The sequence below is a fragment of the Rhinolophus sinicus genome, chromosome 4, assembly GCF_057876585.1.
Source record: "Rhinolophus sinicus isolate RSI-liver-muscle chromosome 4, RSI-T2T, whole genome shotgun sequence".
NCBI classification, from domain to species: domain Eukaryota; kingdom Metazoa; phylum Chordata; class Mammalia; order Chiroptera; family Rhinolophidae; genus Rhinolophus; species Rhinolophus sinicus.
In genome coordinates, this window is record NC_142504.1 from 22419923 (window position 1) to 22432454 (window position 12532).

Below are 12532 nucleotides of genomic sequence, written 5' to 3' on the forward strand. Positions count from 1 at the left end.
GTCTTACCATCGTTTTATAAGGAGAAGACAATTCATAGAAGCAAAGATATATGCATCCATGAACAAAAACATACAATTTATACAATCAGTTGATTTCTCCCACCACTCAGATACTTTTCCAATTCTAATGTCAATTTGTAGTTTACTTACACAAAAATATTCACTAAGAATTTCTGTCATGGAGAACAGAAAGAAAACCAAGAGTTAGATGACACTTCTCTTTAACTTTACTGAATATATGACTAATCTGTGGATTTTCTGACATTGTTTTTAGTAAGAACATACCCTTAGATATTTCATAGGCTCTTACATCTGAAATATTTTAGGTGGTGGCAATTTTGGAAAGAAAGAAATTAGGAAATATATGTTTGGCCTGAGCCGGGGCAAATTGCGGTTGGAAGCCCGCTGTCATAGTGGTAAGAGCTGCCGTTGGACTGCAGCCCCGGTGCCCCCATATGAAGACCTGTACCTTCAGGTGCTTGAGGGCTTGCTCTGCCACGAGCTCCTCCTTCTTGTTCCATTCAACAGCGTTCATGATACAGGTCCACAGAAGTCCAATCACTGCTGTTTCCGGAAGATCATTCCTCTTCATTTCTTCTTTCACATAGAGCACCACCTAAATTTCATGGGAAAAGGGGTCAGAAAGTAATAAGCATCTGGAGAGTTTCTCCTCTCACTGTCCCGGTTAGTAAAAGGTTTGAGGCCAATACACATTTGACTTAGTCCCTTCCTTCCCTGCTATATAGTCTCAGATTCCAAGAGGGACAAAACACACAATGATTTTATTTTTCACAAGGCAGATTTATTTTTAGTCCAAAAATTAATAGGCTTAGCTCTGGCCAGGAGCTGCCGGATAATAGGAAATAAGAGAGAATGTTTGTTTCTTGGGGTTTCTAAGAAACCCTGTGGGTTCAGCAGAGTAGGGTTTACTTGAGCCAGTCTGACTTCCTGGGGTTGGAAAGAGGCAACAGAGCTGTTAATTTTTACCTCTGGCCCTCAACTTCAAACTGCTTGATGGATAATGTCTTGCGTTCATACAGGCTTGTTCTCCACAATTCATTCTTTAATTATGACTTTTGACGATCTTTATGCCCCATCTCAGTGAAAAGGTAATTTGTAAACAATTTGTAAAGTGTAAAGGAAATTTTTATATGATACATATCAATGCAGCAATATCCTGCAGGTAATTTTCCCCTTAAAATTATGTTTAAATATGCAAATTTATCCTCAAATTTCACAGTACGGAATATAAGTCTGCCTAATTTAATTGTATATCAAACTTGTCTGGAAAAATAATTTTCCTTTTGAAAGAAAATCGCAGGTAGAGGTTAGAGCCTCAGAAGTGATGAAAAACCGTAACACATCTCAAGTATACTACTTGGTAATATGTTTCCCCCCACCCTTCCTTTTTTAGTGAAAATATATTGCCCTCTTTCTTGCTGACCTGGGTTGCAGAGTATCAGCATTGGGTTCAGCAGGCTCTGGGAACACAAGGAACGGCTTATGGTTAGTTCCAGTCCCAGAGCTGGCTAGGAAATGCTGCAGACAGGTGACATCTCTGCAACTAAACTCATCACCATGTTTTTTCGGTTTTGCTTTTTTTCCCATGGAAAATCATGTTCAAGTTCTTGCTTGGAGAAATGTTATTCAATATATTGATGACCTTAATGTCATTAGACTTAGGAATATTTAGTGCTCTAACATGTCCCTCTGCTGCATAGTATCAGTCTGGAATTCTCTAGTCTTAAGCCACATGGGGTACCTTGCAAGGTTTAGAGCACACAGGGTGGTGACGGTTAGTTCATAGAGATAAAAAAACCAAAACGAAAAAACGGGAGGTCTCCTTAAGGAAGGGAAAGCTTGTGCCCCACAGTCCGTCCACGTCATCCTCTCATTAGAAAATTTTGGAGTGATGTCAGCCCATGGTTTCTCACCTCCTTGATGGGGCATTCCTGAGAAAGACGCTCTTGGAGCTCCTTCTGCAGTTCCTTCCTGGTGCCCAGGGACTGCTGGACTCGCAGGAAGTCGGAAAGCTCCTTTAGTCCTGCGTCAGTGAAGTATTTAGCAAAATGATCCACACTCTGTCTGTTAACTGGAAAGAGTTCCTGAGGGAGAAAAGAGAGACTGTTAGACCACAAGCTATTCAAATTTTATCCCACAAGCGATTCAAATTTCAGCAAGCATAAAGGACAAAATTTTAATATTAAAATAGACTTAGAATAGCTCATATCTGGAAGACAAGAACAAGGACTGATTTTCAAAATAATAAATCTCAGGTATATTTCTTGAGCATTTGCTAAGCAATTAGGCAGTTTTACAAAGAGAACAAAAATGCTAAGCAACTTAGATAAACGAGCTTCACTCATTTTGAACCATTGTTGATTTTTTCTTTTACTTGCATCAAAGCATAGCGGATATAAATACAGAACTAAATTTGCTCAATTAAATGCAAATAACTTTGAAGACTATTTGGAATGTTCTAAATTGACAAGAAAAAATTAAAATCATTAATCACACTATTTCCTGAACTATTAGTTAAAAGACAAAAGTCAGTTTTCATAATGCTGACATGATTTGAGATGATATTAGAAAAACAACACTGACTATCGTTATCTCATGGACCAATACTCACATTCTGAGAAAATGCTTGCTACGTAGTATTCTAAAACACTAGCTTGGGAGCTAAAGAGCATTTTGTTATATCTGTTTATGACAGTGGTTGTCAATTAAGTTTATGGCAAGATCTAACTTAAACCCACTCCACCAACTCTTCAGTTTGTTGCATAATTTTGTTGGAAATTTTAAAAAGAGCAATACACCATGGCTACTCATATTTTTACCTCATGTCCATTTTACCTTCCATAGCTTGGCAGAGTCTCAGTAACACTTAGTCATGTTCTAATCCTGTGTGGCTTCAACACCCAGCTAAGAAATTAAGGCAATTTTCAAAGCTATCACATTTTTCAGACTGCTGCAGTCTAAAAAAATAGATCTAAACTTTTATGGTGGTTAGATTTGCTTTTATATGTTCAATGGTTATGCGCCAATAAAAATCTCAGTAGAAAGATCTGGGTTTGCCATCATGTATAAGGACATAGCCAGATGGGTTCTAAGTCATGATTCCATTTTCAATATTCTTATATCATCATCCCATAATTTCCCTTGTTGAGTCATGAGTTTCTAAATGTCAGAACACGCATTCATGCTAAAGCAAACTTTTCATACCAGATTGAAATTTTGTCACTGACATTTGTGCTAATCTTTAAGGGGTCTTCCAAATTTGGGGGCCTGGAACTAATTTAGTTTTGAGTTTCTTCTATGAGTCAAGATGTGGTGGGCCCCCTTTGTCCACAATTGTGTAAAGTACCAATTTTTTATGGCTGATAAACTAAGTCCCAACAAGGTTAAGCAGCTTGACCCAAATTATGCAGCCAGAAATATTTAAGGACAGAGCTGTATGACCTCAAAGTCAATACTTATTCCATTACTCTGTGCTAGCATTTAATACTGTATGTATGTAGGAAGAATGTGACTCCAAAGTTTGGTCTAAAATTATGTTCAGAGCAATATGTCATCAAAGATATTACTCATGGTTTATTTATGAACTATACTCAAAGTCCTCATGAATGTTACATAATATATTCAAAATTATCATTCAGATTAGGCAAAGTCTTTCTAAATCATATCATGACATTTACTGATTTGGAACACAGCTTGCATTTGTTAGAAAAACCCTAGCCTGGTACAAACCTCCATCACCTCATCTGTAGATGCTTTTCACCTCATCCGTAGAGGCACCTCATTCTGCCATTCCTTAAGACTATTCTCAATGCAACAACCTTGTAAAGACCCTAAATCACATTATGCACAATTCTGCAGAGAATTTCCGCAAAGCTTCCCATCTTACTAAGAACAAACGCCAAAGTCCCTTAATGATATGGGCCTTGCTACTTTGTTGAGCTGATTTTTTTCTAGCTCTTATCAAATACTCTCTTTTGCAGTCCCCAACATGCCACGCCTCAAACCCTTTGCATATTCTGTTCCCTAGAATACTCTTCCTGGAGCTATCTATATAGCTCACTCCCTTACCCTCTGTAAGTCTTCACTCAAATTTCACCTTATCAGAGCAGTGTTTTTTCATTACCACAGAAATTGCATCCCACACTCTGACACTCTGAGTTCTTAGCAATTCCCTATTTTTTTCCTCATAGCACTTTTCGCTTTTTGTTATATTACATATTTGAACTGTTTAGTTGATTGCCTGCTTCCTTGCAATAGAATGTAAACCCCATAAAGGCAAGGGTCTGTTTGTTTGATTCCTTTCAATGTCCCCAGCTCTAGAAAAATGTCTGGCCAATATCCTGACCACTGTTCCCTCTCCAGGGATGGGGAAATGATGTTTTACATCTCCTCTCTTCTCTGAGTGGCTGTAAATCTTTCTTTATTCTGTATTATAGAAGTGGGTAATTGCTAAACCCGGAGGATATGCTATTTTTCTTGCTTTACTAGCACAGAGCCAAAGATAATTTTACTGTATGTGTTAATGAAACAAAAAGTTTCTCCTTGACAGTGGAACTGACCCTCTAGTTCCTCATTCATTTGTTGAGTCAGTATATATCAGGCAGGCATGGTCTTCGTGCAAAGACGATTACCCTGTCCTCACAGAGCTTACAGTGTTTCTGGTAGAAACTGCAACCTATGCTGCTAACACCCAAAAGGTATATAGGCATAGAAACTTAGTAAGAGCAGCTCAATGATATGTTTTTCAAAAAGGAAACACATTAAAAACTTTTTTAAATGAAGCAACCTAATTAAGTTAACCAAGTTCTGCCTATTGATATCTTTAAGGAAACACACTTTAAGAAATAACTGAGTCTTTTGTGGCAAGTTGTAATAGATTATATCTGTGTTCTCAATCATTCACTCTCACTCCTTTACACAATATTAAGAGAAGCCCTTCTTGCTGTGTCTATCTGGAGGGATGGGGAAGACTGACAGTGCATTAAATTTTCCCATCCTAAAAAAAAAAAAAAAAAAAAAAAAATCCCATCCTATGCCAGGCTGCTCAGTGACTTCGTTTGGCCAATATAAAGTGAGCTTTTAATGCACTGGAGGAGTTTACTTCAGTCTCCTGTTTCCTGTCCTCTGCCATGAGAATGGCCCAGATGGGAGCTGCTCCTTCAGCTTGGATTCCAGAATAAAATAGCATATAAATCTCAGCGGGCCACGATAAAGCTAATCCACAGACTTGAGGACAAGAGTATGTTTCTTCATATGAACTTCCCCTGCTCAGCAACCTATTCACTTCTCTTTTGACTTTACTTTTATATACAGAGATCCGCTTTCCTTGAAGACAGAGAACTTTTCTATCCTGTTCTCTACTAGCTCCACAGCTTCTAGGACTATGCCTGGCACAGAGCAGGCTGTCAAAAAGTATATGCTGAATGAAAATTATTATCAGTGGCAGAAATTAACTAGAATCTAGACTTCTTAATTTTTCATCTTTGAAATAGTGTAAAAGACTTTGACAGACACGAACGAATAGGACTATTTCAATGTAGATTTCAAGAGACAAAGGAATTTTACATAATTGAAAATGCAAGTATTTATAACGAGGCAGTTTTAGACTTATTCCATGGATCCACACCCTTGCATGCTGGAATACACTGGAAGAGAAAACCAAATAAGAGAGCAGGTAAAGAGAAGACAGCAGGGGTATCTTTTAATTTTAGACTTTGTGCTAGAATCGTAAAAGCAATTTCATTTCGAATAATCTCTGTCATCCATACAGCTGTTACTTCTAGCAGAAAGAAATTACAGGGAACAGATAGAAATTATGAGGACAAAACATTTTTCTTGATTCTCTTTGAAAAATAGAAAGATAGAGAAATAAAAATATAATCAAGTAACCATAATAATGGAACTTCACATTAACTACCTACAATAAACTTGTTTGCCATCTTAAATAGCTAAGTATTTCCAAAGAAACTTGGTATAAACAAGGAATCTTGTTTAAATTTTCATTTTGTTAACAAAATGACACGTATTGAAGGTAAGTTTCATCCAAATATGACCCAAGATATCATAGATATCTAATTAGGTGGGACTGATGTGACTTTACCATATGAAAACTTCAAATTTCTATAGTTATTAGTTAAAAAAGGAAGTGCTAATTCTGATAAATGTTAACACTATGCTAACAAACTTGCAAATTTGAAAGTCCCTGTATTCCTTATGACTCCTTAATTTTATCATTCCATTTATTTATACAAGAAATATTAAAATGGAATTGGTTTCTATCTGCCAATAATATAGAAATAAGAGGAACTATGCTTCATTTCAACACAGACCCAGGCATTTTAGTAATGTATTACATGCAGGCACTGACAAAGCCAGGACAAAAGAATGAAACATACAACCCCCTTTGTTCAGACAACACTTACAAGCAGCCTCTTGTCTAAGTTGGCTTTCCTCAAAGAAGAGGTAACAGAGTTGGCATCTTTTTCTGCCATCCATGCTTTAAAAAGCTTGACAGCAAATGAGGCTGCAATGCCTGATTAAAAAAAAGAGACAGAGAGAGAGTTTCATTCTTTTTATAAGTAATAACACTTGCGATGATGCACCAAGCAACATTTCCCAGTAGGATCCCTGAAATGAATAAAAAACTCAAAGACTTGATTTGGCACACAAGAAAAATGGATAAAACTCGGGGTACAGTGCTATTTATTCCTCAAGACAGAACATTTTCATTATTGAATACTTTCAAAAAGTTACATTTTTCAAAGTTGGACTTCCTACTTCCAACTTTGAATTTCGTTTATTTTTATATTTTTATTTTATGTATTATTTAAATTTATTTATTTACTTTTGTCAAAAAGAGATTTAAAGCCAAGTGTTTCCAGTGTTTTTAACTTTATTTCACCCTGTGGTTCACCAATAATATTTTATGTCTATAATAGTCATCCCGAGGTACAACAAATAAATCATGAGCCAGAAAACTGAAACGTCAACATGCCAACTGATTTTACGATACCAGTAAAAGAACATTAACAGTGGCAGATACAGTTATAGATAAACATGCATTATTTCCTTTCTATTTTAGTTTTTATAAAAAGCATTTAATATTCTTAACGAGGTAAGCTATACAAATATCAATGCTGTTTCAAGTTGAATTCTTTTCTGGATATTTTTAAAGAGATTTTTAAAATAGTTATATTAATCAGGAAACCCCTCAATTACATGTCCATATTTACATTAGGGTTTATTTCCAAATACAAACAGTCAAATAACTAGTTCTTCTGTGACTACTTCAAATTCTAAATTAATGTTCCACTTATTAAATAGAGTTAAATATTAAATTAAAAGAGTTGAAATATTTTTTGTTTTTCCAAACTGATTTTTCCAGATTGAAGGCTTCACTACTGTTGGTGGCCTAAGCAGCCTCTATTTCAGTTTCTTCTTTTCTAAGAGAATTCCCATTTTGCTCAGGCTATGTGACTTCTAACTAATCTAAGTCTTGGCACCACCTCCTATTGCAATGATTAGTTTTAGTGACTTCAGCTTAAGGTTATCTGTGCATGGCATCCCACTGGTAACTACTACTGGGTTGGAACTGGTCATGTGGCCAATTTCAGCCAATCAGCTTTCCACTGGTAAATACTACTGGGTTGCAATTGGTCATGTGGCTGATTTCAGCCAATCAGTTGAAGGCAAGATGAATTATCCTATATCCGCTGAATCTGAATGAGGAAACATGTGCCATAACTGTATCAGCAGACCTCTTTTAATGACCTTGGAGTGAAACTGAAGTCATGAATGGTAATGGGGAAAAATGAAGGAATATACCTGAGTCCTGAATTATATTGCTATTCACCTTGAAGTCTGCCCTATTTTTATATTTATTGTTACTTAAATAAATGTCCTTACACACTAATTTGAGTCGTCTGCCAGTTAACTTGCAGGTAAACACATTCAATTGCTATATCATTTAGAGACACCAACTTTACCCAATTTTCTTCATTACTTCATAACGTCAACACAAAATTTAATATAAATTTATGTAATTAAAGTTAAAAACAACAGGTGTGTAATCTGTATTGTAAGTAAGAGAAATAAAGCATGCTTGGAACTGAGAGTCCAAAAATCTAGGCTTATACCTATTATTTGCATGAAAAGTGGCTTTTGGTGGGAAGGTTTGAGAAGTTTCTTTGTACTGCAGATTCTACTGAGTGAGCTCACCCATATCAGCCTTAGCCATTTGTTGGGTGGGAGGTTGGGGAAAAGGTGTAATTTCTTAATCCTTTCCTATTTAGGAAGCAAGAGTTTAATCCTTTAGTTTCTAAAGATGGTCGAATATAAAGAAAAAACATATGACACAGGCAGTATGTCACTTCCATAGCAAAGGTATTTTTCTTCTCCTTCCCTACCTGTCCCTAATATTTTACAATAAAAAATTTCAAACATACAGAAAAGTTGAACAAATTGAAATGCAAAACTCTTATACTCACCATCTAGGTTCTACAGACGTTAATATTTTGCTATATTTGCTTTATTATATGTTTTTCCACCTATCCATCTAATAATTTAATTTTTTGATACATTTCAAAAGAAGTTATATACATCACTTAGGTTTTTAATACAACTAGAAAGGCAATTATTTTGTTATGAAAGTTAAAATAATCTGATGTAATTAATATTTACTATTTATATTTAATCTTATTTTTCTAGAGTAAAAGGGCTAATAACATAAATTCTCTTCAGGAAACTACTTAAAAATGTTATAATATTAACAATACATTAGCAATTACAGAGTCTTAACTTTCATAAATCTGAGGCATTTCAAGCTGAAAACTATAGAGACTCTAATAACATCATTTGACTCTTGTTTTACTATTCTTTTCTCGGAAAACTATAACCCTTTTCACTGAGGCATGAATGAGGCTGGGATTTCATGTTTATAGGACAAAAACTTTAAGTTCTAAAAGAAACAGATGTTTTCATAAAAGCTCTTTTAATTTATTTTTAACAAAAAAATAACGCTTTGTTTTGTGTTTTATTATAACTTGAATATCATTATCCTCCTACAAGAGCCCACTTTTGTTTTATTCTATAACCAAGCAATTGTATTTATGCCTATCAAACTCTTAATGCCTTAAAATAAAATTAAAGCAAAACTCTGATGCAGCCATCTGGACTTTTAAAACGAACATAATGTCTTTAAAATGTGGTCAAAATGAACATCTGAGCCCAAGATCTTGAGAAGTAACAGTTCAGAAGAATGGTCCTAACCAGGGAAATAAACAAGTGTGGGGGGCATTTGGAAACATGCTAAATGGAGGCGGGTGCTTAGGCTGGCATTTTGTGTCTGAGGGCAAAAAGGTTAAATGTCCCAGAAAGCACAAATGAGTCCTATACAATGAAACCATTGTCCCAACAAAATATGCCAGTAGCATGTAAGTTAAGAGAAATGGTCTGGACCACATTAATATTAGGTTATTTGATCTAGGCATTGAGTGTTACACCAAAAATTCTAATTTATTATTAATCTTTATTTGCCTTTGTATAGGTATGCATATTTTTCTTCTAATTTCCTACAATAAACATGTACAATTCTCTTATTGTTTGAAGATTCTCTCTCACTCTCTCTCACACACACACACACACACACACACACACACACACACACGAGGCATGGGTGGGTAGGACTCTAAGAAGAAGTACTGACATCTTTCTAACCATCTGGGGCTTTACTTTCCTCTTTACACTTGACAGGTAAGAAAACATGGGAGTAATTACCTTCTTTGACTAAGTTGTCGGTGAAGAGACTGGTGAGGATGGTGGCGGGAAGGTTGCCATTGCCCAGCAGGATCCCCGACAGCATGGCCAACTTTGTTTGCTCTGTTTCGGAAAAGGCTTTAAGGAAGAGGAGAAGCTGTGGGTCAAACAGAAGAAATCATGTCTATAAAGCAAAGGACTAAAGTAGGCAGATAACATACAGAATGGACACCCATGGCTAGATGGTACACGACTGGCAGGTCATATGCAAAGCGTAGTTATTATTCACTGGAAACACATACGTATGTTGGATGATGAGTTGGATGCTACAGAAAGTGACTGTATCAGGCATAGTTCCTTTCTCCAAGTTCATATAGCTATAGATAACATTCATGGGGAGGAAAAGAAATATTTGGAGAACAGCGTCGATAGATTACATCAATAATTCACATTGGACTTTGTACATGACAAGGGCATTACATAATGAGCATTATGCTTTCTGAAATATATTATTGTCTTTCACATTTTTTCACTTCTTTGGGTGAGCCTCCCTGTTACATCTACCTACTTTTCTTTGGGTTTGTTATAGCAAAACAAACAAACACACAAACAAACAAAAACCAAGAAAGAGTCAATAAGCTTTGACATCTGGCATATACTTTCTGAGTTCATAGCACATAACACCCTTTAAAATAAGGCTGTTGAGTGAGACAGGGGTTTTCTAGTTCTTGGTGCTCTTTTTAAAATAATGAGATTCAAACGTGGTATTTCTTGGATCATGCAGTTTTACCACCAGCCCTGGTGATGAGGTAATGGAGGATATGAGGTAAAGAAAAGTTCCTAACAGAGAAAAGGCCTCTGATGTGAGCTGGAAAGAGCAATTTTGGAGAGGTAATTGAAAAAGTAACAACCCCAGAAAGGTTGAAAGGAAGCCAAAGCAAAGGGGATTATATACCATTTCTCATTTTGAATTCTAATAGTACTGAGTCATGTGGAATGCTCTCTCCTCTTTCCTAACCCTCTTCCACCGAGTGCTCTGACTATATTCGATGGCTATTTTCTCTGTTTCATCAGTCCTTCGGCATGTTACTGAGATTCCCCAGGGCTCAATATCACTACTGGGGACCTGCTGACTTTCTCATTACTTTGCACAAATGAAAAATCACTGGCATCAATACAGGCTTAAGTGCATTAATGCCAATGAAATTCCATTAATTCTATGCGGTGGGTATGGCAGTATTAATTTACTACCCCCAACAGTTAAAGGATTATTACACTACAGAGAGGTTATGTGACTCTCCAAATGTTTATGAGTAAGTGGCAGAACTGGAATCAAACGAGTCCATTTTCCTCCCTATTTATGCCTATTCAAGTCTCAATGAATTAAAATGAAGTCACCTTCTAAGTCCACTAGAAAACAGGAGGGAATGAGACCATCAATGGTTAAAGCTCCAGGAATGGGGCAGAGTAAAAGAACTGACAAAACCACACAGACTTTATCAAGCTGGCCCTTTCCTTCTAGTATAGAAATAAGTAAGATTCAACTGAATAATGAAAAATGGTGTCCAAAATAAAAATTTTAACACTACTTGTTGAAGGACATTAATACACTCGTATTCATTAAAAATACTCAATTATAACAAAATGGTGCAAAAGTTAGATCATTCTTTTAAAATTAATATCCGCATTGCTCAATTCCATTAATCAACATTAAAATTAGATGCTGCATGGAGAGCAGCAGCACTTTCCTTAAAAAATGGATATACTGTGAAAAATGAATCATTCTTGAAAGAATATTCATCACATGAATGAAACAGTTAAGGAAGTTTTCACAGTTGAAATGAGCTAAGAGAAGTAAAAACACGAATATTATTATTACACAAAGCAGTAAGATGTTTAATTTATTTGAATGCTTTACATCATTTTTTCCCCCATCGTATTCATTCCTTTATTTAATCAAGCACTTGTGATTTTCTAATACCTAGCAATATAATGGACCATTTTTTTGCCATTTATTTTTTTCATATTAAAAAAGTTATATATGCTAGTAGAATAAAACCTTACAGAATAACATGTGAAAAACCTTCTCTCTAATCCTACTCCCTTAGAATGAACATTAAGGTGATGTGTGTTCTTCCAGATTTTTAAATGCTATATGTCTACATATTACAAATAACTACATGTATAAACATAGATTGTTTCTACACAATTATACATTGATAATAGCTAAAACTTGTCAAGTGGACTGGATACTCTTCTGAACACTTTCTGATCAACGGCCTTGATCTTCATCTTACAGAAAAGAAAACTGAGGCACACAGAAATTAAGTCACTTGCCTAAGGTTAAACTATTACCAAATGGTTGCTCTGCACCTTGCTGTTTCATTTAACAATCTATCATGAACATTCTCCCTAATCAATTCATGTGGTTATGCCTCATTCTTTAAAAGGCTGCATGGTATTCCACTGTATGGAGAGACCAGAATTTAATTAATCAGTCTCCCACCAGTACACATTTAGGTAATTTCTCAATACTGTGATGAATACCTTTATACATATAGTTTTATGTACCCTTGCTAAAGGATTCTTAGAAATGGACAGCTGGGTCGTGGAGAATGTGTATTTAAAAAAAAAAATGATTTTACTGCCAAACTGTTCTACATTATCTATGAAACCACTTTGAACAGAGGGAAGCAACTAAGTGAATAGCAAAGCAGATGTTATAGTTGCTTTCTTCCCTTGGTTTATAACCTAGGCC

General features: G+C 35.7%; 1 protein-coding gene across 2 annotated transcripts in view; it reads right to left on the minus strand.

Moving 5' to 3' along the window:
- BZW2 (basic leucine zipper and W2 domains 2) overlaps nucleotides 1-12532 on the minus strand; it is a 55770-nt gene that overhangs the window by 8705 nt on the left and 34533 nt on the right. For both annotated transcript variants that reach the window (XM_019727158.3, XM_019727167.3), the window contains exons 6-9: nucleotides 9796-9931; nucleotides 6444-6553; nucleotides 1935-2105; nucleotides 470-616 (exon numbers count right to left, since the gene is read on the minus strand). In XM_019727158.3, coding sequence (XP_019582717.1) covers nucleotides 470-616; nucleotides 1935-2105; nucleotides 6444-6553; nucleotides 9796-9931 — 564 coding nt within the window. The remainder of the gene's footprint in view (nucleotides 1-469; nucleotides 617-1934; nucleotides 2106-6443; nucleotides 6554-9795; nucleotides 9932-12532) is intronic.